Source organism: Oncorhynchus tshawytscha, linkage group LG19, assembly GCF_018296145.1.
Source record: "Oncorhynchus tshawytscha isolate Ot180627B linkage group LG19, Otsh_v2.0, whole genome shotgun sequence".
Lineage (NCBI taxonomy): Eukaryota > Metazoa > Chordata > Actinopteri > Salmoniformes > Salmonidae > Oncorhynchus > Oncorhynchus tshawytscha.
In genome coordinates this window covers 10,823,796-10,851,089 of record NC_056447.1, presented here as the reverse complement: position 1 = coordinate 10,851,089, position 27,294 = coordinate 10,823,796, and the positions used below count along the sequence as shown (strand labels likewise).

The following is a 27,294-nucleotide window of genomic DNA, read 5'->3' as shown; positions in this document are numbered from 1 at the left end:
ATCGATCACCCCTCATCGCTAGATCCTCCTTCTCGGTGGCATCGATCACCCCTCATCGCTAGATCCTCCTTCTCGGTGGCATCGATCACCCCTCACCGCTAGATCCTCCTTCTCGGTGGCATCGATCACCCCTCATCGCTAGCTCCTCCTTCTCCGTGGCATTGATCACCCGTCATCGCTAGCTCCTCCCTCTCCGTGGCATTGATCACCCCTCATCGCTAGCTCCTCCTTCTCGGTGGCATCGATCACCCTTCATACTGTACGCGGCAACAACACACCGAGAGAGAGAGGCGCTACTGGGGGAGGGAAGAGGATCAGTCGACGCCGTGGATATGATCTAAAATAATATCCGAAGAGGCAAACAGTACACCTTTCTCCCAAATAGCACTTTGATTCGAAAGGTGGAAAACTGCCAACAAGATTACTATTATTTAAATTCACCCTACCGACCCCCCCTCCCTCTACTCCACCCTAGCCACCGAGATGCACACCGAGACTCGAAGCAAGAAAGTAAGTCTTGACCATTATTGACTTTGCCCTGTCCAGCAAACTGTGATCGGCCGATATTGAAATGCGTTGACATTGTCAGTTACATCATGTGCCAATTGAAACAAAATTGAAGAGTGTCTGACAAGGTGGAAGGCAGCTGTACTGTTATGGTGCGTTCATACCCAAGTGGGAAGGTGGTATTTACCACATAACTGGGAAAATGATTAGTGGGAAACTCATCTATCATCCTTGAGCCCCGAGCTCTCCCACATACTGACCTCTGATGTTACCACTAAGGAAATTACCTTTTGAACACAATTTGTTTACAGGCATGATAGCTGTACTAATAGTTTATGGTTGACTCAGCTCTTGGCCAATCGGCATTTCTCAACGACTTCAAAGCACGTGATTGTGTTCAACTGGGGGCGGCAGGTAGCCTAGTGGTTAGAGCTGTGGACTAGTAACAAAAGGTTGCTCGTTCAAATCCCCAAGCTGACAAGGTACACATCTATCGTTCTGCCCCTGAACAAGGCAGTTAACCCACTGTTCCTAGGCTGGCATTGTAAATAAGAAGTTGTTCTTAACTGACTTGCCTAGTTAAGTAAAGGTATATAAAAAAACGGATATTTACGACTTCCCATCTGATAATTACGACGTTCCCACTTCTTTATCAACGCAGCATTACATTGTTAGCTGGCTGGCAAACTAACGTTGGGCAACGGTACTTATAATAATAGCTAGCATATTAGTTAGCTCTCCAGCTAGATAGGGGACTGTCGCAGGCTACTGAGAGCTTGATTGGTTCGATAGCTCCGACAATCGACAGCAGACTGTGCTGTTGCATCTCTCTCTCTCCAAATAACTGTACACTCCTCTGTAAACGTTGACAATTAACGCGCATGCAGACACTGGAACGGGTTTGCTATGCATTGCTTCTTGGGTGACACAGCCTGCTCTCATCCTCTCTCTCTGTGCGAACTTTGTGGTACAGTTTTTTTTTTAAAGTGCACTGTGTGAGCTAGGCAGGAAGGAAATGCACTGCAGCTTGTAGGACACCATCTTAGTTCCTTAAAGGGACAGTAGCGCTCGATCAAATCCCAACCCTGGGAATGAGCCAGGTATACTGCCTAGAGCTATACTGTACATGTACCCAGCATGCTGCGTCTTTTGCCCAGAACTTTCGGTACAGTAGCAAAGGGTCAGAGGGCAAGAGAAGAATTCAGGCTCAACCAGGGACCAGAAAGGAAAACATCCTTCAAGCTTCATCATTCACAAGATCATTAGCCTCATACAGCAGTAAGGATTCTCATGATTCATTGAATAGATCACTTACCGATCTATCATCATGCTGACAAATTATACATGATCTCTGTGATACCTCCACGTTACTTTTGGTCTCAGCCATTGTTTTTCTATGAGCATGACATAAATCGATTTCTGTAGTCAGTGTAGTTGTCTCATTATGATGAATGACAGTCATGCTGCAATGAGACATGAATCGGATGTCGTCACTCGTCAGTGCTACACGAGATACAGAGCTCACTCCCTTTCCTGTGTGTGCGTCTGCGGGTATGCGGCCCTGTGTGTGTGTGTGTGTGTGTGTGTGTGTGCATGGCATGGATTAGGCCAGCTCTGAAGGTGTAATCTATAAACAGGGCCTATAATACATTCCTGTGCAGGGCAGCAGCAGCCTCAGCAGGCCTAATGGTGAGCACAGGGAGAGGCCCTGTCATTTAGAGGCCAGCCTTGTCTCTGTGTGGCACACCCAGCCTTGTCTCTGAGTGTTTGTTTCTGTTTGAGAGTGTGGATCAGCCCAGGGTGTGCCAGATGGTAGGCAATGATTAACAGTGGAGGACAAACCTTGCTCAAACTGGTTAATTGCGAGATGGGAGGTGAAGGCAGCCATCTCCTGTGTGTGTGTGTGTGTGTGTGTGTGTGTGTGTGTGTGTGTGTGTGTGTGTGTGTGTGTGTGTGTGTGTCTGGCCACATAGTAACCCACCCAAGGGAGGTGACTGTCAGATTGACATAAGGGACAGACAGTGACTGGTGGTGCCAAGGTACTGGCTTCTAGGTAACCTAGGCCTGCATTCAACCATGCCAAATTGTCACCTTACCAAATAAAACTGACAAGTTAATTAAGGCAGAAACAGACAGGCACCCAGGTTAGGACTGGTGGCCCCATTCCCGTTCTGAGATCTAGACAGGAGTGACCCTGTGCTATAACGGGGTTGTACTGTCACATGGAGCATGATATAAGAGGAAGAGGGGATTCATTGGTGAGGGTGTCACAACAGGGGGTAAAGAGAGGTGAGGTGACCCTGACATGGGGGACAGGGGACATTGGCTGACTGTGGGGCAGCCAGTCATGGGGGTATGAGCTGAGTCAGAAAAAAGGGTGGATGGTGTCACAAGGGTATTAGTTTAGAAGGAAGGGCAGGACAGGAGGGTGGGGTTGGGGTGGATAGTTTAACAGAGGTATAAGCTAGTTTGGAAGGAGGGGAGGGGTGGGTAGGAAGGGTTGGGGTGGATGATGTCACATGGGTATTCGTTTTAGAGGACAGGGGCGGTGGTAGGGGGGTCACCATGTCTTTTTCCGGTGAGTGAGACAGTCGGTGCATGGGGCCTGTCCTGCCTCAGATACTATTTTTAGGACCAGCACACCATGTATAATGTGAAGTTCGTCTAGGGCTGGGATGGGCTAGAGGGGTTGGGCTGAGGGTATGGGTGGGGTTGGGATATAGGGCTAGGTTTGGGACATGGAGGGGGTTAGGGCTGCAGTTGAGGGATAGGGCAAGGGGGAGGCTGGGGAATAGGTTTTAGGTCTGGGATAGGGTTGGGGGAAAGGTCCGGGGTTGGGGACAGGAGGATAGGGCCGGGGTTGGGGACAGGAGGATAGGGCCGGGGTTGGGGACAGGAGGATAGGGCCGGGGTTGGGGACAGGAGGATAGGGCAGGGGTTGGGGACAGGAGGATAGGGCAGGGGTTGGGGACAGGAGGATAGGGCCGGGGTTGGGGACAGGAGGATAGGGCAGGGGTTGGGGACAGGAGGATAGGGCAGGGGTTGGGGACAGGAGGATAGGGCCGGGGTTGGGGACAGGATGATAGGGCCGGGGTTGGGGACAGGAGGATAGGGCCGGGGTTGGGGACAGGAGGATAAGGCCGGGGTTGGGACAGGAAAATAGGGCTGGGGTTGGGACAGGAGCGTTGGGACAGGAAAATAGGGCTGGGGTTGGGACAGGAGTATAAAGCGGGGTTGGGACAGGATGATAGGGCCGTGGTTGGGACAGGAGGATAGGGCCGGGGTTGGGACAGGAGGTTAGGGACGGGGTTGGGAAAGGAGGATAGGGCTGGGGCTGTGGGTAGAAGCATGCATGCAGAGGCTGTCGGAGACCACAGGCATGCCTAGAATCTGTCTCCTCTCTCTGTCCACCTTTCTCCCTCTTATTTCTTCCCCTCCCTAAACTAGCCCCCCTGCCCAACATGGAAAGAAGTGTAGGAGTGAAAACATAAAGAGAGCTCTGCCTGGAATATAACTCCCCAACACTCTCGCCTGAGCTAACAAGGATCAGCTAGCTCCTAGCTTAGCCTGCAACCATCTGGGAATGCATAGTCCAGTTCTCTCTGATTGCTGCTTTTGGATTGTAACACCAGTGTTACACTAGTGTATACACCCTTATGTTATACCAGGGAATTTGTGTTCCCAAAGCAAGGGCTGACAATGAGGACTTGTGAAGAGCAGAATCAATAATCAACAGAGTTGCTTTGTGAGAAGGTGTTAAAGGTCACAGTTGGCCATTGTTATGGAAATGCCATCTGAAAAGTACCAGTGGCCTGGCTGTGGCCCCAAGTGAGAGCAGGTCTGCCGGAGCCATGGCCCAGTGAGACGGATTCATGGCCCATTGAGATGGATTCATTGCCCAGTGAGACGGCCCAGTGAGATGGATTCATGGCCCAGTGAGATGGGTTCATGGCCCAGTGAGATGGATCCATGAGCGGAGCCAGTGAGACGGATCCATGGCCCAGTGAGACGGAGCCACGGCCCAGTGAGACGGAGGAGCCACGGCCCAGTGAGACGGAGCCACGGCCCAGTGAGACGGAGCCACGGCCCAGTGAGTAAAACACTGGGGTAAATCATGTATGGAAATGGAGTGCCACGGTCCCAAATGGCAGCCTATGCCCTATTTTGGCCCAGCACAGCGGAAGGCATTCACTCCCAGTGAGAGGCATTCACAGGCCCAGTGAGACTGGCTGTATCACAACCGGCCGTGATCGGGAGTCACATAGGGCGGCAGACTATTTGCCCAGTGTCGTCTGGGTTAGGGGAGGGTTTGGCTGGGGTAGGCTGTCATTGTAAAATAAGAATTTGTTCTTAACTGACATGCCTAGTTAAATAAAATAAAAAATATGGGTGATTCTATAGAAGTGGTGCAAATTGTCTCCAAATAAAGGACATTTTATTTACATCATGATATGTTCTTATTCAATCCAAGGCAATAACCAACATATTGTTAAATTAACAAACTGTCAAGCTTCAATTAATAGCCTGAGTATGTATTTGCTTAATTCACTGAACAGGTGCTGTTTAGAGACAGGCACATGAGTGTACAAAACACCTGCTATTTCCATGACAGACTGACCAGGTGAAAGCTATGATCCCTTATTGATGTCACCTATTAAATCCACTTCAATCAGTGTAGATGAAGGGGAGGAGACGGTGTTAAAGAAGGATTTTTAAGCCTTGAGACAATTGAGACGTGTATTTGTGCCATTCAAGGGTGAATGGGCAAGACAAAATATTGAAGTGCTTTTGAACAGGGTATGGTAGTAGGTGCCAGGCACACCGGGTTGATTGTGTGGAATGTTTTTGACACCTTGTAGAGTCCATGCCCCAACGAATTGAGGCTGTTCTGAGGGCAAAGGGCGCAACGCAATAATATTCTACTTTTTAAATGTTTTTACTCTTTATTCACTTTATTTCCTTAATGCACACAGCTTTTGCTCATTTGCATAGTTAATTTCTTAATTCCAGCTTTTACTTCCAACATTTTAATACATGTTTTAATTTATAGCACTAATGGTTATCATTTACACACTGTCATGTTTATGTCTTAGTATGCCTCTATAGAAAATATGTCCTTTACAGCACTCTACTCAGCAAATTGAATGCAGTCTATCACAGTGCCATCCGTTTTGTCACCAAAGCCCCATATACTACCCACCACTGCGACCTGTACGCTCTTGTTGGTTGGCCTTCGCTTCATATTCGTTGCCAAACCCACTGGCTCCAGGTCATCTATGAGTCTTTGCTAGGTAAAGCCCCGCCTTATCTCAGCTCACTGGTCACCATAGCAGCACCCACCCGTAGCACGTGCTCCAGCAGGTATATTTCACTGGTCATCCCCAAAGCCTATTCCTCCTTTGGCCGCCTTTCCTTCCAGTCCTCTGCAGCCTATGACTGGAACAAACTGCAAAAATTACTGAAGCTGGAGACCCATATCTCCCTCACTAGCTTTAAGCACCAGCTGTCAGAGCAGCTCACAGGTCATTGCACCTGTAAATAGCCCACCCAACTACCTCATTCCCATACTGTTATTTATTTTTTTGCTCCTTTGCACCCCAGTATCTCTACATGCACATTCATCTTCTGCACATCTATCACTCCAGTGTTTAATTGCTATATTGTAATTATTTCGCCACCATGGCCTATTTATTGCCTTACCTCCCTAATCTTACTTAATTTGCACACTTTCTCTATTGTTTTATTGACTGTATGTTTGTGTATTCCATGTGTGACTCTGTGTTGTCATTTGTGTCGCACTGCTTTGCTTTATCTTGGCCAGGTCGCAGTTGTAAATGAGAACTTGTTCTCAACTAGCCTAAATAAAGGTGTCAAAAAATAAATATATAATAATAAAAATAAATAAAAAAATATTCTCCTGACTGCATTTTTGTCAGTTCTTACTTCCACCACTAGAGGGTGATCAGCCACTTTCTATGGGTCTGTACTCCAGAAGTTGTTGACTGTTTTTGCGCTTGCCAGTTAGCTAGCAGTTCTAAGCTGTTAGCAGCCAATGGCTCCAGCATGGCCACATGTTGAGTGGTTTGTCTACAAATATTTTGGAAAAAGGAGTGAGCAAGTTGGTAAATATTCATGTGGGGCAGCAGGGTAGCCTAGTGGTTAGAGCATTGGACTTGTAACCGAAAGGTTGCAAGTTCAAACCCCCGAGCTGACAAGGTACAAATCTGTTGTTCTGCCCCTGAACAGTCATTGAAAATAAGAATTTGTTCTTAACTGACTTGCCTAGTTAAATAAAGGTAAAATAAATAAAAAATGTATTTTTAAGAAGTGTCAATACCAAACATCTAATATATCAAGAAAAATATGTTTGCTGGGATGGACATCTGTCGAAATGAAAGATATCCAGCCAAATGTTAGCTCTGGGAATTCTTTAAAGTCCAAAATACACCATATATACAAAAGTATGTGGACACCCTTTCAAGTTAGTGGATTCAGCTATTTCAACCATACCAGTTTCTGACAGGTGTATAAAATCGAGCACACAGACATGCAATCTCCATAGACACACATTGGCAGTAGCATGGCCTTACTGAAGAGCTCAGTGACGTTCAACGTGCCACCGTCATAGGATACCACCTTTCCAACATGTCAGTTCATCAAATCTTTGGCCTGCTAGAGTTTTCCCGGTCAAAAGTGCTGTTATTGTGAAGTGGAAACGTGTAGGAGCAACAACGGCTCAGCCGCGAAGTGGTAGGCCACACAAGCTGATAGAATAGGACTGCTGAAGTGCGTAGCGCGTAACAAATCGCCTGTTCTCAGTTGCAACACTCACTACCGAGTTCCAAACTGCTTCTGGAAGCAACATCAGCACAATAACTGTTCGTCAAGAGCTTCATGAAATGGGTTTCCATGGCCGAGCAGCCTCACACAAGCCAAAGATTACCATGTGCAAGGCCAAGAGTCGACTGGAGTGGTGTAAAGCTCGCTGCCATTGGACTCTGGAGCAGTGGAAATTCTTTCTCTGGAGTAATGAATAATGCTTCACCATCTGGCAGTCCGACACACGAATCTGGGTTTGGCGGAGGCCAGGAGAACGCTACCTGCCTCAATGCATAGTGCCCACTGTAACGTTTGGTGGGGGAGGAATAATGGTCTTGGGCTGTTTTTCATGGTTCTGACTAGTCCCCTTTAATTCCAGTGAAGGGAAATCTTAACACTACAGCATACAGTACAATGACATTCTAAACAATTCTGTGATTCCAACTTTGTGTCAACAGTTTGGGGAAGGCCCTTCCCATGACAATGCCCCCATACACGAAGCAAGGTCCATATAGAAGTGGTTTGTTGAGATCGGTGTGGAAGAACTTGACTGGCCTGCTCAGAGCCATCACTCTCCATCACTCTCCTTCTTGGACAAATAGCTCCTACACAGCCTGGAGGTGTTTTGGGTCATTGTCCTGTTGAAAAGCAAATGGAAGTCCCACTAAATAAATCACAGACAGTGGTGGAGTATGATAAAACACTAAAGGGGTTTCCTCTACTACCACAAGGGCTACCTTCCAGATGGCACTCTATTCTCTTTAAAGGGAAAGTTCCCCCCCAGCCCACTGCATGAACAGTATGCTCCACTAGGGTTGCACATTTTGGGGCATATTCAGAGGTGGAAACTTTCCGTGGGAAATATATGGGAATTAACGGACAAATGATAGTCTAGAAACTAAAGCTTTGGTTGTCTTCCTCTCAGGCTTCCATGTCTTCTCCCTGGACCTCCTCAATGTCCACCTCTTGAACATTGGACTCTGAGGCCTCATCTTCACTGTCACTTTCCAACCTTGTTGAGTATGGCTTGTTTTCAGGCTCAAAAAGCCTCAAATTTGCCTGGATGGCCACCAATTTTTCAACCCTTGTATTGGTCAGTCTGTTGCATGCTTTGGTGTGTGTTCCCAAACAAGGACCAGTTGCGCTCTGAGGTGGCTGATGTTGGTGGGATTTGGAGGATGATGGAGGCAACAGGAGAAAGAGCCTCAGATCCACAAAGTCCCTTCCACCAGGTGGCTGATGAGATATGTTGGCACGACTGCCATATTGCATCTTCATCCCAAAGCCCTTGGAAGTGTACTTCGCCAAACTGCCAAGAACCTTGCCCTCATCCAGGCCCAGGTGGTGAGACACGGTAGTGATGACACCATAGGCCTTGTTGATCTCTGCACCAGACAGGATGCTCTTGCCAGCATACTTGAGGTTCAGCATGTACGCTGCGGCGTGTATGGGCTTCAGGCAGAAGTCTTCACGCTTTTTGATGTATTTCAGAACTGCAGTTTCTCTGCTTGGAGCAACAGTGAAGTGGGCAGGGCAGTATGGATTTCTTCTCTCACATCTGCAAGCAGAGTCTGAACATCAGACAGGATGGCATTGTCTCCCTCAATCTGTCGAATGGCTACTGCTATAGGTTTCAGGAGTTTCAGGCTGCTTACCACTCTCTCTCAAAATACATCATCCAGGAGGATCCTCTTGATGGGGCTGTCCATATCGGCAGACTGTGATATGGCCATTTCTTGGAGAGACTCCTTCCCCTCCAGGAGACTGTCAAACATGATGACAACACCACCCCAATGGGTGTTGCTGGGCAGCTTCAATGTGGTGTTCTTATTCTTCTCACTTTGCTGCTATAACTTGATAACCATTTCTTTGGCTCTCTTGTAGAGTGTATCCATTGTTTTCAGTGCCATTGATGTCCTTGAGGAGCAGATTCAATGCATGAGCAGCACAGCCAATGGGTGTGATGTGAGGGTAGGACTCCACTTTAGACCAAGCAGCCTTCATGTTCGCAGCATTGTCTGTCACCTGTGCAAATACCTTCTGTGGTCCAAGGTCATTGATGACTGCCTTCAGCTCATCTGCAATGTAGAGACCGGTGTGTCTGTTGTCCCTTGTGTCTGTGCTCTTGTAGAATACTGGTTGAGGGGTGGAGATGTAGTTAATTATTCCTTGCCCACGAACATTCAACCACCCATCAGAGATGATTGCAATACAGTCTGCTTTCTCTATGATTTGCTTGACCTTCACTTGAACTCTGTTGAACTCTGCATCCGGCAAATGAGTAGATAAAGCATGTCTGGTTGGAGGGGTGTTTGCTGGGCAAAGAACTTTCAGAAATCTCTAACAATACACATTGCCTGTGAGCATCAGAGATGAACCAGTTGTATACACGGCTCAAGCAAGACATTCATCAGCATTGCTCTGACTACGTTCCTCCATTGAGTCTAAAAAACATCTGATTCCAGGAGGACCATGAGCTGTTGCTATCGATAAGGTGTCTGATTCATCATTTTCACCTCATAGAAGTAGAGGGACTTTTTCCTCACATATGATTTGGCACAGTATTTGCTAATGTACACAGCTTTTCCTACATTAGCTGCAGTGAAATGTCTCCACACATCAGATAGTGCCTGTGGTATTTTCCTGTAAAGATTAGAATAAAACAAGTAAAAATAAATAAATACAATTCCATGTACAGATAAATAGTTAAGCAGCTAGATTAAACAACTCCTTTGTAAGATAACGGTTTTAAAATGAAACATGTATAGAAACAGGTGAATTAACACTCCTCAGTTAGCAGGCTCAAGCAAGCTAAAACCCACAAGGTAGCAAAAACTAACTCGCAGAAATTGTTAACAAGTTAAAAATGATTTAAACACACTTTTCTGTAGGCTACTGTTTGCTTGTTAACAAAAAAGCATGTATGTCGTATAAAATATAATCACCCCACCCAGTATTGTAATCAAAACTTACCAGAAAGCAAGAAAGAGAAGAATGCACTGTACATGTGATAGAAGAATGCACTGTGCATGCAGAGGGTTGCAATTCCATTGAATTGGGGATAGTTTAACCAAAATATGTCACAAGACCTAGAATGGCCTCATGTGTATACCACAAAAAAAGGTTCACTGTTATAAGCTATCTTTTTTGATGAATTTAGGCAAAATTCCCCAAATTCCCGGGCTTAATAACTTCCCATCGAAAAATTTTGCGAAAATTCTGGAAATATACCGGACAGTTTCTGACCCTTTGCAACCCTATGCTCCACCAATGCGTTATATATATTGAGTTACTTTCATAGCTGAAGTTAGGTTTGTTGAGAACACAAGGGATATTAGGGTTGAGAAGAACAAGTCTTGATCTGTTGCGCTGGTTTTTGCATCATGGATTATTTGGACCAATCACTGGCGTGTGTGGCATGTTTGAATTACGGAAGTGGTTTATTTGGCCTATACAGCCGAGATGAATGTTCTTCACTGGAAGCCTGCTTGGAGGTGGTAGAATCTCTCTCTTTCTCTCTCTCTTTCTCTCTCTCTTTCTCCCCTCTCTTTTCCTCTAGTGCAGCATGAGAGTCCAGTAAAGAAACAGAGAAGTCCAGTTCTATTTGGGTCTGTGTGGCATGTAGAACTTCTGTTCCATGAATCCGGTGTAGTAGAATGTGTTATATTCTGGGCCTCTATACAGCATCTGGTTTGTGTGTTATGGGAGTGTATGTGTGGTTCTGGGGGAAAGGAGGGGTGAGGGGATGGAAGCATGCGAGAAGAACAGGCTGGTAACTGGGATGGAGGGTTGTGTGGCTGTGTGGTTTAGTTTGGGGATGAGGGCTGGGTGGGATGAGGGCTGGGTAGGATGAGAGAGAGCTGTTTCCTTATCTCCCTCAGGCTGTTGAAATAGGATTTCACCACTGTACTGTAGTATACTTTTGAGAGAGTGTTCTTTAGTGTGTATGGTGGGCGGATGGCAGGGGGTGGAGTAGGGTGTGTTTGTGTTAATGTGTGTGTGGTAGGGGTTTTCCAGATTAGGGCTGATGTGACGGAGTGACCCCCTACCATCGCACCACAATCATTAACCAGCGAAATAATCCGGTCCCCCTAGCAACCCCTGTAGCTCTGCCAAACACACGGGCCAAACTGAAAAGAGACAGTAGGAGGGGAGGGTGTTTCTGAATGTGTGTGTGTGAGAGACGGAGAGTGAGAGAGACTGTGTGTACTCACACGTGCGTAAGTGTGTATTGATGTTGGGAGCTTGATGTAAGCTGCTCAGGGCTCTGTTTGTAGGGCAGAGAGAGGGAGGGAAAGAGAAGGAGGTATAGAAAGAAGGAGGTGAGATGCCAAACATTTGACTTGTTCTTCTAAGACCAACACTGTGGTGTACAAGCCCTGTTCTACCTTGTCTTCACCCTAGTTGAACTACCACCCAGGTATACGTAGGTAATACATAGCCTAGAGCAGGGTTCCTCTACTGTGGTGTATAAGCCCTGTTCTACCTTGTCGTCACCCTAGTTGAACTACCACCCAGGATGCAGGATACCCCTGAGCTCATTTTCAAGTCTCTCATAGCAAAGGGTCTGAATTCTTACATTTTTCATTACGAGGTATTGCGTGTAGATTGCTGAGGAAATGTTTTTATTTAATCCATTTTAGAATAACAAAATCTGGAGAAAGTCAAGCGGTTGAAGTCGGAAGTTTACATACACCTTAGCAAATACATTTAAACTCAGTTTTTCAAAATTCTTTACATTTAATCCTTACAGAGCTGGTGTAACTGAGTCAGGTTTGTTGGTCTCCTTGCTCGCACATTTGCTCGCTTTTTCAGTAGGATTGAGGTCAGGGCTTTGTGATGGCCACTTCAATACCTCCGTGTGTTTGTGTGCACCTCGGTTGCGTCACGTTCTTTGCTGTTTACCTGTTTATTTTTTGGTTATTTTGGTTTCACTTTTATTAAAAGATGTGGAACTACATGCACGCTGCGCCTTGGTCGATTTATGACAGGGAGCTTGAGGATAGCGAGCGTGACAGAATTAGCCAGCACAAGAAGACCAAGCAGCGTGCGCCAACCTGGAGGAAGAGTTGGACCGGGGAGGAGAGAATGGTAGAGGACAAGACCCGGTCATTGAAGCCCGAGAGGCAGCCCCAAAAAATGTAGGTGGTGACAGGTCAGGCCCCGTGCTATGGGGTGATGCTCACGGTGTCTTTGCCGAGTATTCTCAGGCTGGTGTGCTCGGTGCCAGCGTCCCGCATTTGCCGGGTGGAAGCTGGCATCCAGCCAGAACAGGGGGGGCAGCTATGCGGTCGAGACCGCCAGTGCGCCTCCACGGCCCTGTGTATCCGGTGCCTCCTCCACGCACCAGGCCTCCTGTTGGTCTCCCCAGCCTGGTGGGTCCTGTGGCAGCCCCACGCACCAGGCTGTCTCTCCGTCAGTCAGGAGCTGCCGGAGCCGCCCGTCAGTCAGGAGCTGCCGGAGCCGCCCGTCAGTCAGGAACCGCCAGAGCCGCCCGTCAGTCAGGAGCCGCCAGAGCCGCCCGTCAGTCAGGAGCCGCCCGTCAGTCGGGAGCCGCCGTAGCCGCCCTTCACTTCTGTCGCTGCCGGAGCCGCCCTTCACCCCGGCACAGCCGAAACCGTCCTTCACTCCGGCACAGCCGGAGTCGCGTTTCACTCTGGCGCTGCCGGAGTCTCCCGTCTATTCGGGGTCCGCTGCAAGGGTCCTTAGTCCGAGGTTGGCGGCGAGGGTCGCCGCTCCAAAGGCGCCACTTAATTGGGCCAAGACTAAGTGGAGTAGGGTTTACGTCCCGCACCAGAGCCGCCACCGCGGTGAAATGCCCACCCAGACCCTCCCCTATAGGTGCAGGTTTTGAGGCCGGAGTCCGCACCTTTGGGGGGGGGTACTGTCACGTCCTGACCTTAGTTCCTTTTTTATATCTATATTTTGGTTTGGTCACGGCGTGAGTTGGGGTGGGCATTCTGTGTTTTTTTCTATGTTTTCTATTTCTATGCGTTTGGCCTGGTATAGTTCCCAATTAGAGGCAGCTGTCAATCGTTGTCTCTGATTGAGAACCATTATATGGTAATTTTCCAAGCTGTTTAAAGGCACAGTCAACTTAGTGTATGTAAACTTCTGACCCACTGGAATTGTGATACAGTGATAAGTGAAATAATATGTCTGTAAACAATTGTTGGAAAAATGACTTGTGTCATGTGTAACCGATGTGAAATGGCTAGCTAGTTAGCGGTGGTGCGCGCTAATAGCGTTTCAATCGGTGCATGTTACACATGCACAAAGTAGATGTCCTGACCGACTTGCCAAAACTATAGTTTGTTAACAAGAAATTTGTGGAGTGGTTGAAAAAAAGAGTTTTAATGACTCCAACCCAAGTGTATGTCAACTTCTGACTTCAACTGTATGTGTTTGGGTAAAATAAACATCTTTGTTTTCTATAAACTACTGACCACAAAATATTGTCATTTTAGAGCATTTATTTGCAGAAAATGACTGGTCAAAATATGAAAGACTGGTGGAGGTTATTCCACCAAATATTGATTTCTGAACTCTTCCTAAGTTAAAACATTAGTATTGTGTTGTTTAAAAATGAATATGAACTCATTTTCTTTGCATTATTCGAGGTCTGACAACACTGCGTCTTTATTGTTATTTTGACCAGTTGTCCTTTTCTGTAAATAAATGCTCTAAATGACAATATTTGGAATTTGGGAGAAATGTTGTCAGTAGTTTATAGAATAAAACAAAAATGTTAATTTTTTTACCCAAACACATACCTATAAATTGTAAAACCAGAGAATCTGAACATTTTGCAGTGGTCTCTTAATTTTTTTTCTCCAGAGCTAGTGACCATTGTTCTATGACTCTTTGTTTGTCCATAGGGCAAGCACTCTCTCTAAAGGTTCAGGGTAGAGTACCAGGTGGTAGCCGGCTAGTAAGAGTTTTCAAGATGAGGACTTCTGGCCTTGGTGATTGACTCGCCCATCTCAACATGTTCGAGCCTGCGCAGACCTCGTGTTTAGCCAAGCTGACAGCAGTTTAGCCGCAGCTGGCTAGCCAATCTAGCGGATATTTCTGTCAAATCAGTTATGGCAAGATCACAAGAGCCAGTGTCTGGAAGCTGTTTCACAAGACAGTCGTTGTACAACGCCTTGCCACGAAAGTAACTGGCAACTTAGTTTGAATGTTTTATCACGTCACCGTGGAAACAATATTAACTGCTGTGAGTTGAATGCCTGCAGCGTTCAAGTCAGCTCAGCTGTCCTACAACACAATATTCTATAACTGGCTACTTTCGTCTTTCCTGATATCCGCTGTCAGATCTTTCCCGGGGAGACAAATCCCAGAACGACTATCCCTACAGGTGTAGGTAGGCTACACGTGGACATGGCACAAACATGGCCAGCTTGAGTGTAGATTTCATAAAGTCGATGGTTGTGTTTGTGTTCGACAAATGATTGTGCTGTACATATCATATTGATGTTCTTTATAAAGACAGCATGCCTACCCTTTACCTAATACATCAAAGTCAGTTGTGTGTAGAGTACCACTTCAGCTGTCTAACCAGAGATAGAAATATAATTCTATGGTATATTTTCCCAAATCTATGGATTTGTCTGTCTAACACACTGACATGCACAGGTCTCTGTGTGCGGTTCTGTCTTCAAGTCTCCAGTGGGTGATGAAGTCCCTTCCATCTATGTAATTATTACAGATTATGGACATGTGCAGTCAGGGGGCAGGAGGGGTGAAGTGCATGGCACACCTTCCTGGATATGATTGAGTTTGCCTCATGGGTCCAGAAGGGAGTGTTCAATAACTACAGGCAGATATGAGATGCAGGAAGATGGCACTCTTCTCGTACTAATTAGCCTACAAAGTAATATGAGAAGAGTATAATTGCTGAACATATGTAGATATTCTAAACAAAGTGTTTTGATGACGTTTTGAGTGTAACAGTTTCATGTAGAGTCAACCATCCAACCACATAATACTGGAGAAGCAGTGTTCTGCTAATATAACAATGTGAAATATTACACTGGTCTTTCATCTTTTATTGTCACAGATACTATATCTATTAACATTTTGACTGGTGGTGCTGGGGCTACCTTGCCAGTTGTCATTCCTTATTTTTTGGTGTCTCATATCCTCCCCATTGATAGTACCATTCGATTCAATAATAACAAAATATTGTAAAAAGTAATAGATATGTCTTGTATGATTATTATCGCTGAGTGCTACCTAATTCTGTTCTCTCCTTTCGAGGACCAGTGGTGAACAGGCTGGAGATGAGGTCTTTGCCAGAGCCCCATTGATGGGCATAGCAGCAAAGATCATCTCCTGGCCCCTCATCAAAGATACTGGTCGGTCACACACGCGCAGAGCACTAATTACATTATCAATGGTGAACAGTGATCAGGCTGGTGCCACCAGGCTAGGTTATAGCCTGGACATTAAATGGTGAACAGAGTGATCAGGCTGGTGCCAGGCTAGGTTATACCCTGGACATTATATGTTGAACACAGTGATCAGGCTGGATCCACCAGGCTAGGTTATACCCTGGACATTATATGGTGAACAGTGATCAGGCTGGTGCCAGGCTAGGTTATACCCTGGACATTATATGGTGAACAGTGATCAGGCTGGTGCCAGGCTAGGTTATACCCTGGACATTCTATGTTAACACAGTGATCAGGCTGGTTCCATGAGGCTAGGTTATACCCTGGTTTACCCTGAACATATCATCACAAAGTGAATTCAGCTGTAAGCTAGTGTTTTGTGAACAGTAAGGAATGTATTATCACAAAGTGAATTCAGCTGTAAGCTAGTGTTTTGTGAACAGTAATTAACATATTATCACAAAGTGAATTCAGCTGTAAGCTAGTGTTTTGTGAACAGTAAGGAACGTATTATCACAAAGTGAATTCAGCTCTAAGCTAGTGTTTTGTGAACAGTAATGAACATACAGTGGGGCAAAAAAGTATTTAGTCAGCCACCAATTGTGCAAGTTCTCCCACTTAAAAAAATGAGAGAGTAATTTTCATCATAGGGACACTTCAACTATGACAGACAAAATGAGAAAAAAAATCCAGAAAATCCCATTGTCCAGAAAATCCCATTGTAATATTTTTAATGAATTTATTTGCAAATTATGGTGTAAAATAAATAAAGATTAAGAATGGTTGACTTTCATAAAGCTGGTAAGGGTTACAAAAGTATCTCTAAAAGCCTTGATGAACATCAGTCCACGGTAAGACACATTGTCTATCAATAGAGAAAGTTCAGCACTGTTGCTACTCTCCCTAGGAGTGGCTGTCCCGCCAAGAAGACTGCAAGTGCACAGCGCAGAATTCTCAATGAAGTAAAGAACAATCCTAGAGTGTAAGCTGAAGACTTTCAGAAACCTCTGGAACATGCTAACATCTCAGTTTACGAGTCTACGATACGTAAAACACTAAACAATAATTGTTTTCAGGGGAGGACACCACGGAAGAAGCCTCTGCTGTCCAAAAAAAACATTGCTGCACGTCTGGAGTTCGCAAAATAGAACCTGGATGTTCCACAGCGCTACTGGCAAACTATTCTGTGGACAAATTATACTAAAGTTGAGTTGTTTGGAAGGAACACGCAACACTGTGTGGAGAAAAAAAGGCACAGCACACCAACATCAAAATCTCATCCCAACTGTAAAGTATGGTGGAGGCAGCATAATGGTTTGGGGCTGTTTTGCTGCTTCAGGGCCTGGACAGATTGCTATCATCGACGGAAAAATAACACCCCCCAAGTTTTCAAGACATTTGGCAGGAGAATATAAGGCTATCTGTCCGCCAATTGAAGCTCAATTGAAGTTGTGTGCTGTAACAGGACAACGACCCAAAACACAGTAGTAAATCAACGACAGAATGGCTTCAACAGAAGAAAATGCGCCCAGTCAGAGTCCTGACCTCAACTTGATTTTGAAATGCTGTGGCATGACCTCGAGTGGTTCACACCAGACATCTTAAAAATATTGCTGAACTGAAACAGTTTTGTAAAGATGAATGGTCCAAAATTCATCCTGATCGTTGTGCAGGTCTTATCCGCAACTACAGAAAACGTTTAGTTGAGGTTATTGCTGCCAAAGGAGGGTCAACCAGTTATTAAATCCAAGGGTTTACATACTTTTTCCACCCTACACTGTGAATGTTTACACGGTGTGTTCAATAAAGACATGAACATTTATAATTGTTTGTGTGTTATTAGTTTTACGCAGACTGTTTGTCTATTGTTGTGACTTAGATGAAGATCAGATCAAATTGTATGACCAGTTTAAGCAGAAGTCCAGGTTAATTCCAAAGGGTTCACATACTTTTTCTTGCCACTGTATTGCATCTTGCCTATGCTGCTCGGTCATCGCTCATCAATATATTGACATGTACATGTTTTATTCCATCCCTTTAGATGTGTGTATTAGGTAGTGGTTGTGGAATTGTTAGATTACTTGTTAGATATTACTGCACTGTCGGAACTAGAAGCACAAGCATTTCACTACACTCAAATTAACATCTGCTAGCCATGTGTATGTGACCAATAAAATGTGATTTGATTTGAACACTAAGTGGGAGAGGGTAGGGTGGAGTGCAATAGTGTTGTTCTTGGGCACAGGGACTATGGTGGTCTGCTTCAGAAAGGTATTCACACTCCTTGACTTGTTGTGTTACAATGGATTCAATGTAGATGATGTGTCACTGGCCTACTACACACAATACCCCATAATGTCAAAGTAGAATGATGTTGTTTTTTAGGTCAATAAGTATTCAGCCCCTTTGTTATGAAAAGCCTAAATAAGTTCAAGAGTAATTTATTTAGGCTTGCCATATAATTTGCTTAACAAGTCATATAAATTGCATGGACTCACTCTCTGTGCAATAATAGTGTTTAACATGATTTTTGAATGACTACCTCATCTCTGTACCCCACACATACAATTATCTATAATGTCCCTCAGTTGAGCAGTGAATTTAAGACACAGATTCAACCACAAAGACCAGGGAGGTTTTCCAATGCCTCACAAAGAAGGGCACCTATTGGTAGATGGTTTAACATAAAAAAGCAGACGTTGAATATCCTTTTGAACATGTGAAGTTATTAATTACACTTTGGATGGTGTATCAATACACCCAGTCAGTACAAAGATACAGGCGTCCTTCCTAACTCAGTTGCTGGAGAGGAAGGAAACAGCTTAGAGTTTTCACCATGATGATTACTTTAAAACAGAGTTTAATGGCTGTGGTAGGAGAAAACTGAGGATGGATCAACAACATTGTAGTTACTCCACAAGACTAACCTAATTTACAGAGTGAAAAGAAGGAAGCCTATACATAATAAAAATATTCCAAAACATGCATCCTGTTTGCAATAAGGGACTAAAGTAAAACAGCAAATAAATATGGAAAAATAAATTAATTATGTTCTGAATACAAAGTGTTGTTTGTTTAAAATCCAACACTTTACTGAGTACCACTCTTCAAATGTTCATGTATGGGGGTGGCTGCATCATGTTATGGGTATGCTTGTCACCGGCAAGGACTTTTCTTTAGGATAAAAACAAACGCTAAGCATAGGCAAAATCCTAGAGGAAAACCTGGTTCAGTCTGCTTTCCAACAGACACTGGGAAACAAATTAATCTTTCAGCAGGACAATAACCTAAAACACGAGGCCAAATATACACTTGAGTTGCTTACCAAGACGACATTGGATGTTCCTGAGTGGCCTAGTTACAGGTGTGACTTAAATCGGCTTGAAAATCTGTGGCAATACTTACAAATTGCTGTCTAGCAATGATTAACAACCAACTTGACAGAGCTTGAAGAATTTTTTAAATAATGATGTGCCAATGAAATCACTGCCAATGGTGATTCTAACATGTATTGACTCAGAGGGTTGAATACTTATCTAACCAAGATATATTAGTGTTTTATTCTTAACAAATGTTTTTTTTTTAAATCCACTTTGACATGACAGAATATTTTGTTTAGATAAATGACAACAAAAAAATCACAAGTAAATCCATTTGAATCCCACTTTAACACAACACAATGTGGAAAAGGTTACGGTGTGTGACTACTTTCCTAAGGCACTGGGTGGACAAAACATTAGGAACACCTTCCTTTTGCCCTCAGAAAAATATCTCAATTTGAGGCATAGATTCTACAAGGTGTTGAAGCGTTCCACAGGATTGCTGGCCCATGTTGACTCCGATGCTTCCCACAGTTGTGACAAGTTGGCTGGATGTCCTTTTGGGTGGTAGACCATTCTTGATAAACACGGGAAATGTGCAGTTCTTGACACACTCAACCCGGTGCACCTGGCACTTACTACCATACCCCATTCAAAGGCACTTTAAATATTTTGTCTTGTCACCCGCTGAATGGCACAAATACACAATCCATGGCTCAATTGTCTCTATGCATAAAAATCCTTATTCAACCTGTCTCCTCTCCTTCATCTACACTATTTGAAGTGGATTTAACAGATGACATCGGTAAGGGATCATAGCTTAAACCTGGTTTCACCTTGTCAGTCTGTGTGTTATGGAAAGAGGAAATGTTCCTAATGTTTTGTACACTCTGTGTACGGTCAGAACACCTTTTCTTTCTTCTTATCCTGGATAATTCCCCCTCCTGGGAAAGTAGAGAGAGAGTGGCCCCGACACAGCAGCAGGCCCCAGCCAAAACGGTTCCGAGGGCAGGCAGACACTTTCATTACAGGAATCATGAGGATAATGCACTTCACTGAATGTCCAAATCATGATTTTAGCCTCCTACAAAAAAATAGGACGATTTGTTTGAAGATGACCATGTACACTGAACAAAAATCTAAACGCAACACGCAACAATTTGAAAGATTCGACTGAGTTAATGTTCACAGAAGGTTATCAGTCAATTGAGATACGTTGATTAGTCAATGGATTTCACACGACTGGGCAGGGGCACAGCCAATCAGAATGAGTTCTTTGTCCCACAAAAGGGCTTTGTTACAGACAGAAATAATCCTCAGACGATTCCACAGGTGAAGAAGCCGGATGTGGAGGTCTTGGGCTGGCGTGGTTACACGTGGTCTCTGGTTGTGAGGCCTGTTGGACGTATGGCCAAATTCTCTAAAACAACGTTGGGAGGTGTCTTATGGTAAAGAAATGAACATTACATTCTCTGCCAACAGCTCTGGTGGACATCCCGGCAGTCAGCATGCCAGTACAGTCCCTCAACTAGAAACATCTGTGGTGTTGTGTCGTTATTACCATTTTCCCTAATCCGTACTCTTATTCTAACCCTAAAACTAACCCCATCTCCCCTAAACCTAACTCTAACACCAATTCTGACCTTAACCCAAAAAACTAACCCTAGAAATTTGTTGGTTCCTTTGTGGGGACCAACAACATGTCCCCAGTTGGTCAAATATGTGTTTGTTTACTATTCTTGTGGGGACTTCTGGTCTCCGCAAGAATAGTTCAACATGTCCACACACACAAACACTGAGTTCAGATTATCTGATCACATGTTTGTCTGTAGGCGTGTGTGTGTATATTTGTGAGTGTCCTCTCTCCGGTCACACCCCTCCCCCTTTGGCACAGAGAGGTTTGTTTCCCCACCCCTTAGAGGGAGAGGGAAGGGCAAAGGGGCTAGACTGCACTATGGAATTTGGGCAAAGGTTTGAGGTCTGAGAATAGTGGTGGTTAGTTAGGTAGAGGTTGGCCTGGTGTGTGTGTGTGTGTGTGTTTGGAGAGGGGGAGTTCATTTGAGTGGCTCAATCTGGTTCTCCCCCTTGAGCCTTTCGCAGTGGGAGAACCTGCCACACACTTTCCCACCCTCAGCCCAGTGGGTGGTGTTGGCACCTGGCCCCGGGGCCCTTCCTCGGTGGGGTCCTCCTGGGCTCTATAGGCCCAGCCCTCCAGCCCTGCTCTAGCCCCACAGCGCTGGTTAAAATGAACCTCTGTCTGTGTGAACCTCTCAGCCTCTCCTCCTCATAGCCCTTGTCCCCTCTCTTCTTCTTCCCTGTTCACTGTCCCATTTCTTCTCCTCTACTGTCAAATCCTCTCCCTGTTCCCCTTATATCTGTACCCTTATCTTCTCCTCTACTGTCAAATCCTCTCCCTGTTCCCCTTATATCTGTACCCTTATCTTCTCCTCTACTGTCAAATCCGCCTCCCTGTTCCCCTTATATCTGTACCCTTATCTTCTCCTCTACTGTCAAATCCTCTCCCTGTTCCCCTTCTATCTGTACCCTTATCTTCTCCTCTACTGTCAAATCCTCTCCCTGTTCCCCTTATATCTGTACCCTTATCTTCTCCTCTACTGTCAAATCCTCTCCCTGTTCCCCTTCTATCTGTACCCTTATTTTCTCCTCTACTGTCAAATCCTCTCCTGTCTTCTCTTCTCTTTACTCTCTACCCCACCTTCTTTCCTCTCCTTTTTGGTCCCCTCTTCCCCCAGTGCTGTAGGCCTCATAAGGAGGAAAAGCAACCCGCTGTAGAGGTTATGAGTCTAGTCGAGCCTAGAGGGGAGCCTCCCTCCCTCCATCATCTGCCTGCATGGTAAACAGGACATTTTCTCTCTTTCATGAATGAATGTGTTGATCAACTGCTCTCCAACAGAAATTGGTTGTGGGTGCTTTGTGTGTGTCTCTCTCTGTGTCTCTCTCTCTCTCTGTGTGTGTGTCTCTCAATTCAATTCAATTTGCTTTATTGGCATGACGTAACAATGTAAATATTGCCAAAGCTTACTTTGGATATTTACAATAAGAAAATAATAAGAATTTAAATTGTCAACGGGACAACAGTAACAACAATAACCAAGTGTCAAAATAACCATACATTGAACAACAACAATAATCATACAATAGATGACATGTGCAGTTTGATTGGTCTGTCAGACAATGTCCCTCATCTTATGAGGCAATATAGTGCGCTTCCAACCCACAGCTCTCTGCGTCCTCCCCCAACAGGACGGGTAGCCTGCTCTCATCAGAGAGGTCTTTGAAACCTTGAATAAGGGTTTCAAATTTGGGGAAATAACACTCTCTAATTGTTTTATATTTTTCACATTTTGTCAGGAGATCCAGCTCTGTCTCAGGTTCTGCTGTTGTGCAGTGGTTGCACAGCCTTTCCTCTACAGGGAGCCAGGTTTTCCTGTCTACTCTTCTCAATGGCAAGGCCGTGCTCACTGAGCCTGTACTTTGTCAAGGTTTTTCTAAAGTTTTGATCAGTAACCATGGTCAAATAGTTAGCGACAATGTACTGTCGATGTAGGGCCAGATAGCACTGCATTTTTGCTTTGTGTTTGTGCTTGTGTTTCCCAATAAGCAATATAGTTTTGTTTTGACTGTGTTGTAATTTGGTTTATTCTGATTGATTGGAGGTTCTAATCCTGAGGTTTTAGTGTATAAGTAGACAGGTTTGTGAACTCAGCCCCAGGACCAGCTGGATGAGGGGACTCTTTTCTTTGCTCAGCTCTTGGCATTGCAGGGCTTGGTAATGATATGCGAGGGGGTCACTGTATTTTAGATGTTTCCAAAACTTAATTGCTCTTTTTTGAGTTTGTATTATTAGTGGATATTGGTCTAATTCTGCCCTGCATGCATTGTTTGTAGTTTTCCTCTGGAAATGTAGGAGAATCTTACAGAACTCTGCATGCAGGGTTTCAATGGGTTTGTTGTCCCATTTGATGAAATCTTGTTTTGCAAGTGGACCCCACACCTCACTGCCATAAAGTGCAATTGGTTCAATGACATATTCAATTAGTTTTATCCAAATTGTAATAGGTATTTGAATTATCTTTTTAATGGAGTAGAATGCCCTGCATGCTTTCTCTCAGTTTATTCAATGCATCATTAAGGTGTCCAGTTTAGCTTATTTTTAAACCTTAGTAATTGTAGTGTGTGCAGTACTCTATATATGTTGTACCAATTGAGAACTTTGGTTTAATTCCCTGAGATCTGGATCTTCTCTGGAAAATCATTATTTTAGTCTTTTTGGGGTTTACTGCAAGGGCCCACGTCTGGCATTACTGCTCTAGCAGGTCCGGGCTCTGCTGTAGGCCATGTGCTGTGGGTGACGGCAGACAGGTCATCTGTGAAGAGTAGGCATTTAACTTCTGAATTGTGGAGACTAACACCAGGGGCTGAGGATTTTTCTAGAATAGTGGCCAATTCGTTGATGTAAATATTGAAGAGTGCAGGGCTCAGATTGCAACCCTGACGAAGGCCCCGCCCCTGGTTAAAGAATTCTGTTATTTTCTTGCCAAGTTTAATGCTGCACATATTGCCAGTATACATTGATTTAATTATGTCATATGTTTTACCCCCTACACCCCTTTCATTAACTTTGTAGAACAGTCCTGTTTGCCAAATAGAATCAAATGCTTTTTGGAAGTTGATAAAGCAAGCGTATATTTTGGTATTATTTTGATGGACATGTTTATCTATCAGGGTGTGTAGGGTGTAAATATGATAAGTTGTGCGATGTTTTGGTATAAATCCAATTTGGCTTTTACTCAAGACATTGTGCTTATTAAGGAAGTTTAGAACTCTTACATTTATAATACTACAGAAAACCTTCCCCGGGTTACTTTTCACACAAATGCCTCTGTAATTGTTAGGGTCAAATTTGTCTCAGTTTTTAAAGATTGGGGGTTTGAGTCCTTGATTCCAGATGTCAGGGGAATAACCTACCCTCAGGATCAAATTAAACAGTTTTAATATAGCCAATTGAAATTTTGCACTAGTGAGTTTGAGCATCTAATTTAGGATGCCATCAGGTCCGCATGCTGTTTTATATTTGAGAGCCTGAAGTTTATAGAGCTCCTGGTCAGTAATTGGGGACTCCAGTGGATTTTGATTGTCATTTACAGTCTTTTCTAATACATTCAACTTCTCATGAATTTGGCGTTCTATGTTTGTGTCAATTTGAACGCTGCCGTAGACTGTTTTAAAATGGGTTGTCCATATGTCAACATTTTGTATTGCTAATTCCTCTTGTTTAGATTTTTGTCGTTTTTTTTCTTTCAATTTTGCCAGAAGTTGTTTGTTTTTATGGACTCAATTAGTGTCAGCTGCTTGCTGTTGTACTGTGCCTTTTTGGTTCTGAGTGTACGTTTTATAGAGTTTTAAAGTCTCACAGTAATGAGTCTCTCTCTGTGTGTGTGTGTGTGTCTCTCTCTCTCTGTGTGTGTGTCTCTCTCTGTGTGTGTCTCTCTCTGTGTGTGTGTCTCTCTGTCTGTGTGTGTGTGTGTGTCTCTCTCTGTGTGTGTCTCTCTCTCTCTGTGTGTGTGTCTCTCTCTGTGTGTGTGTGTGTGTGTGTGTGTGTGTGTGTGTCTCTCTCTGTCTGTGTGTGTGTGTGTGTGTGTGTGTCTCTCTCTGTGTGTGTGTCTCTCTCTCTGTGTGTGTGTCTCTCTCTCTGTGTGTGTGTCTCTCTCTGTGTGTGTCTCTCTGTGTGTGTGTCTCTCTGTGTGTGTCTCTCTCTGTGTGTGTGTGTCTCTCTCTCTGTGTGTGTGTGTGTGTGTGTGTGTGTGTGTGTGTGTGTGTGTGTCTCTCTCTCTGTGTGTGTGTCTCTCTCTGTGTGTGTCTCTCTCTGTGTGTGTGTCTCTCTGTCTGTGTGTGTGTGTGTGTCTCTCTCTGTGTGTGTCTCTCTCTCTTTGTGTGTCTCTCTTTGTGTGTCTCTCTCTCTGTGCTTGTGTGTCTCTCTCTCTGTGCGTGTGTCTCTCTCTCTGTGCGTGTCTCTCTCTCTCCGTGTATCTCTGTGTCTCTCTCTCTCTCTCTCTCTCTCTGTGGGTGTCTCTCTCTCTGTGTGTGTGTGTCTCTCTCTCTCTCTCTCCCCCTGTGTGTCTCTCTCTGTGTGTGTCTCCAGGGTACCAACTGTAATTATGCTTCCTATTCATCATGACCGTTAAGCAGAACACACAGAGGTCAGGGGCCATGGTACTGAGGGCTGAAACTGGAGGGTACGGGGCAAGGCGTGTGTGTGTTTGGCGTGTACCTTTGCTGTGTATGCGTTGTGATTTATGTGTTTGTTAATGTGTCACATGTACAGTTTGTGTGTGAGACAAAGACAGCGTTATGGTGTGTATGTCTGTATTCTCTCCCCCTCAGGCACCTCCTGGCTGTGGGGTTTTATTTATGGCAGCCGTGGCCTGTGTGATCTGAGGGTAAACCATTAACTGTCTAGCTTCATACCAAACCAATATGGGGTCACGGTACAGTTACAGTAGACATTCTGTCACTTCCTCCATTCTGGGGCTACAGCATTACAGGATGTATCCCAGTTTCCTCACCTCATAGTCGATGGTAATGGGCCTTCTTTCACTGTGTGTGTGCTGTTAGAGCCACAATGTTCCCAGAGACTCCGGTGTCCGACTGTGTGTCTGTGGGAAATAGGAGAGGAAGGAGTGAGGGACAGACGTGTGTGTGTGTGTGTCCCAGACAGCAGGCCAAGCTGGGAGGGGCGCAGCCACAGAGCCATGGGGGTGTGGGAGGAATGATGAGGGAGGGAAGAGCAGTGACCCAGATTGTCACTCTGTTCCCCCCTCTCCATCTCTGTCACACACGCTCTTCCTCTCTTACACTCATCACTCTCTCTCTCTTTCTGTGTCTTTTTTTTCTCCTGCCGCAACAGATCCCAGGGAAGGGCTCTCCCTCTCTCTCTCTCTTTCTCTTTCTCTTTCTTTCTCTCTCTCTCTCTTCTCTCTCTTTCTCTCTCTCACTCTCTCTTATTTATATATTAAATTCAAGGGCTTTATTGGCATGGGAAACATGTGTTAAGTTAATAAACAATACAATTTCAACAGCAAACATTACACTCACTAAAGTTCCAGAATAAAGACATTTCAAATGTCATATTATGTGCAAATAGTTAAAGTATAAAAGGGAAAATAAATAAACATAAACATGGGTTGTATTTACGATGGTGTTTGTTCTTCACTGGTTGCCCTTTTCTTGTGGCAACAGGTCACAAATCTTGCTGTTGTGATATCGCACTGTGGTATTTCACCCAGTAGATATGGGAGTTTATCAAAATTGGGTTTGTTTTCAAATTATTTGTGGCTCTGTGTAATCTGAGGGAAATATGTTTTTTTAAATTTTACCTTTATTTACAGTGCCTTGCGAAAGTATTCGGCCCCCTTGAACTTTGCGACCTTTTGCCACATTTCAGGCTTCAAACATAAAGATATAAAACCGTATTTTTTTGTGAAGAATCAACAACAAGTGGGACACAATCATGAAGTGGAACGACATTTATTGGATATTTCAAACTTTTTTAACAAATCAAAAACTAAAAAATTGGGCGTGCAAAATTATTCAGCCCCCTTAAGTTAATACTTTGTAGTGCCACCTTTTGCTGCGAGTACAGCTGTAAGTCGCTTGGGGTATGTCTCTATCAGTTTTGCACATCGAGAGACTGAAATTTTTTCCCATTCCTCCTTGCAAAACAGCTCGAGCTCAGTGAGGTTGGATGGAGAGCATTTGTGAACAGCAGTTTTCAGTTCTTTCCACAGATTCTCGATTGGATTCAGGTCTGGACTTTGACTTGGCCATTCTAACACCTGGATATGTTTATTTTTGAACCATTCCATTGTAGATTTTGCTTTGTGTTTTGGATCATTGTCTTGTTGGAAGACAAATCTCTGTCCCAGTCTCAGGTCTTTTGCAGACTCCATCAGGTTTTCTTCCAGAATGGTCCTGTATTTGGCTCCATCCATCTTCCCATCAATTTTAACCATCTTCCCTGTCCCTGCTGAAGAAAAGCAGGCCCAAACCATGATGCTGCCACCACCATGTTTGACAGTGGGGATGGTGTGTTCAGGGTGATGAGCTGTGTTGCTTTTACGCCAAACATAACGTTTTGCATTGTTGCCAAAAAGTTCAATTTTGGTTTCATCTGACCAGAGCACCTGCTTCCACATGTTTTGTGTGTCTCCCAGGTGGCTTGTAGCAAACTT

General features: G+C 44.6%; 1 protein-coding gene across 3 annotated transcripts in view; it reads left to right on the top strand.

Moving 5' to 3' along the window:
• The first annotated feature begins 264 nt into the window (after nucleotides 1-264).
• LOC112218357 (Krueppel-like factor 8) overlaps nucleotides 265-27,294 on the top strand; it is an 83,838-nt gene continuing 56,808 nt past the window's right edge. Inside the window, exon 1 of one of the 3 annotated variants that reach the window (XM_024379071.2) lies at nucleotides 265-510. In XM_024379071.2, the coding sequence (XP_024234839.1) occupies nucleotides 484-510 (27 nt within the window). In that variant the 5' untranslated portion in view covers nucleotides 265-483. The remainder of the gene's footprint in view (nucleotides 511-27,294) is intronic. The other 2 variants (XM_024379070.2, XM_024379072.2) reach the window with 2 other exon arrangements.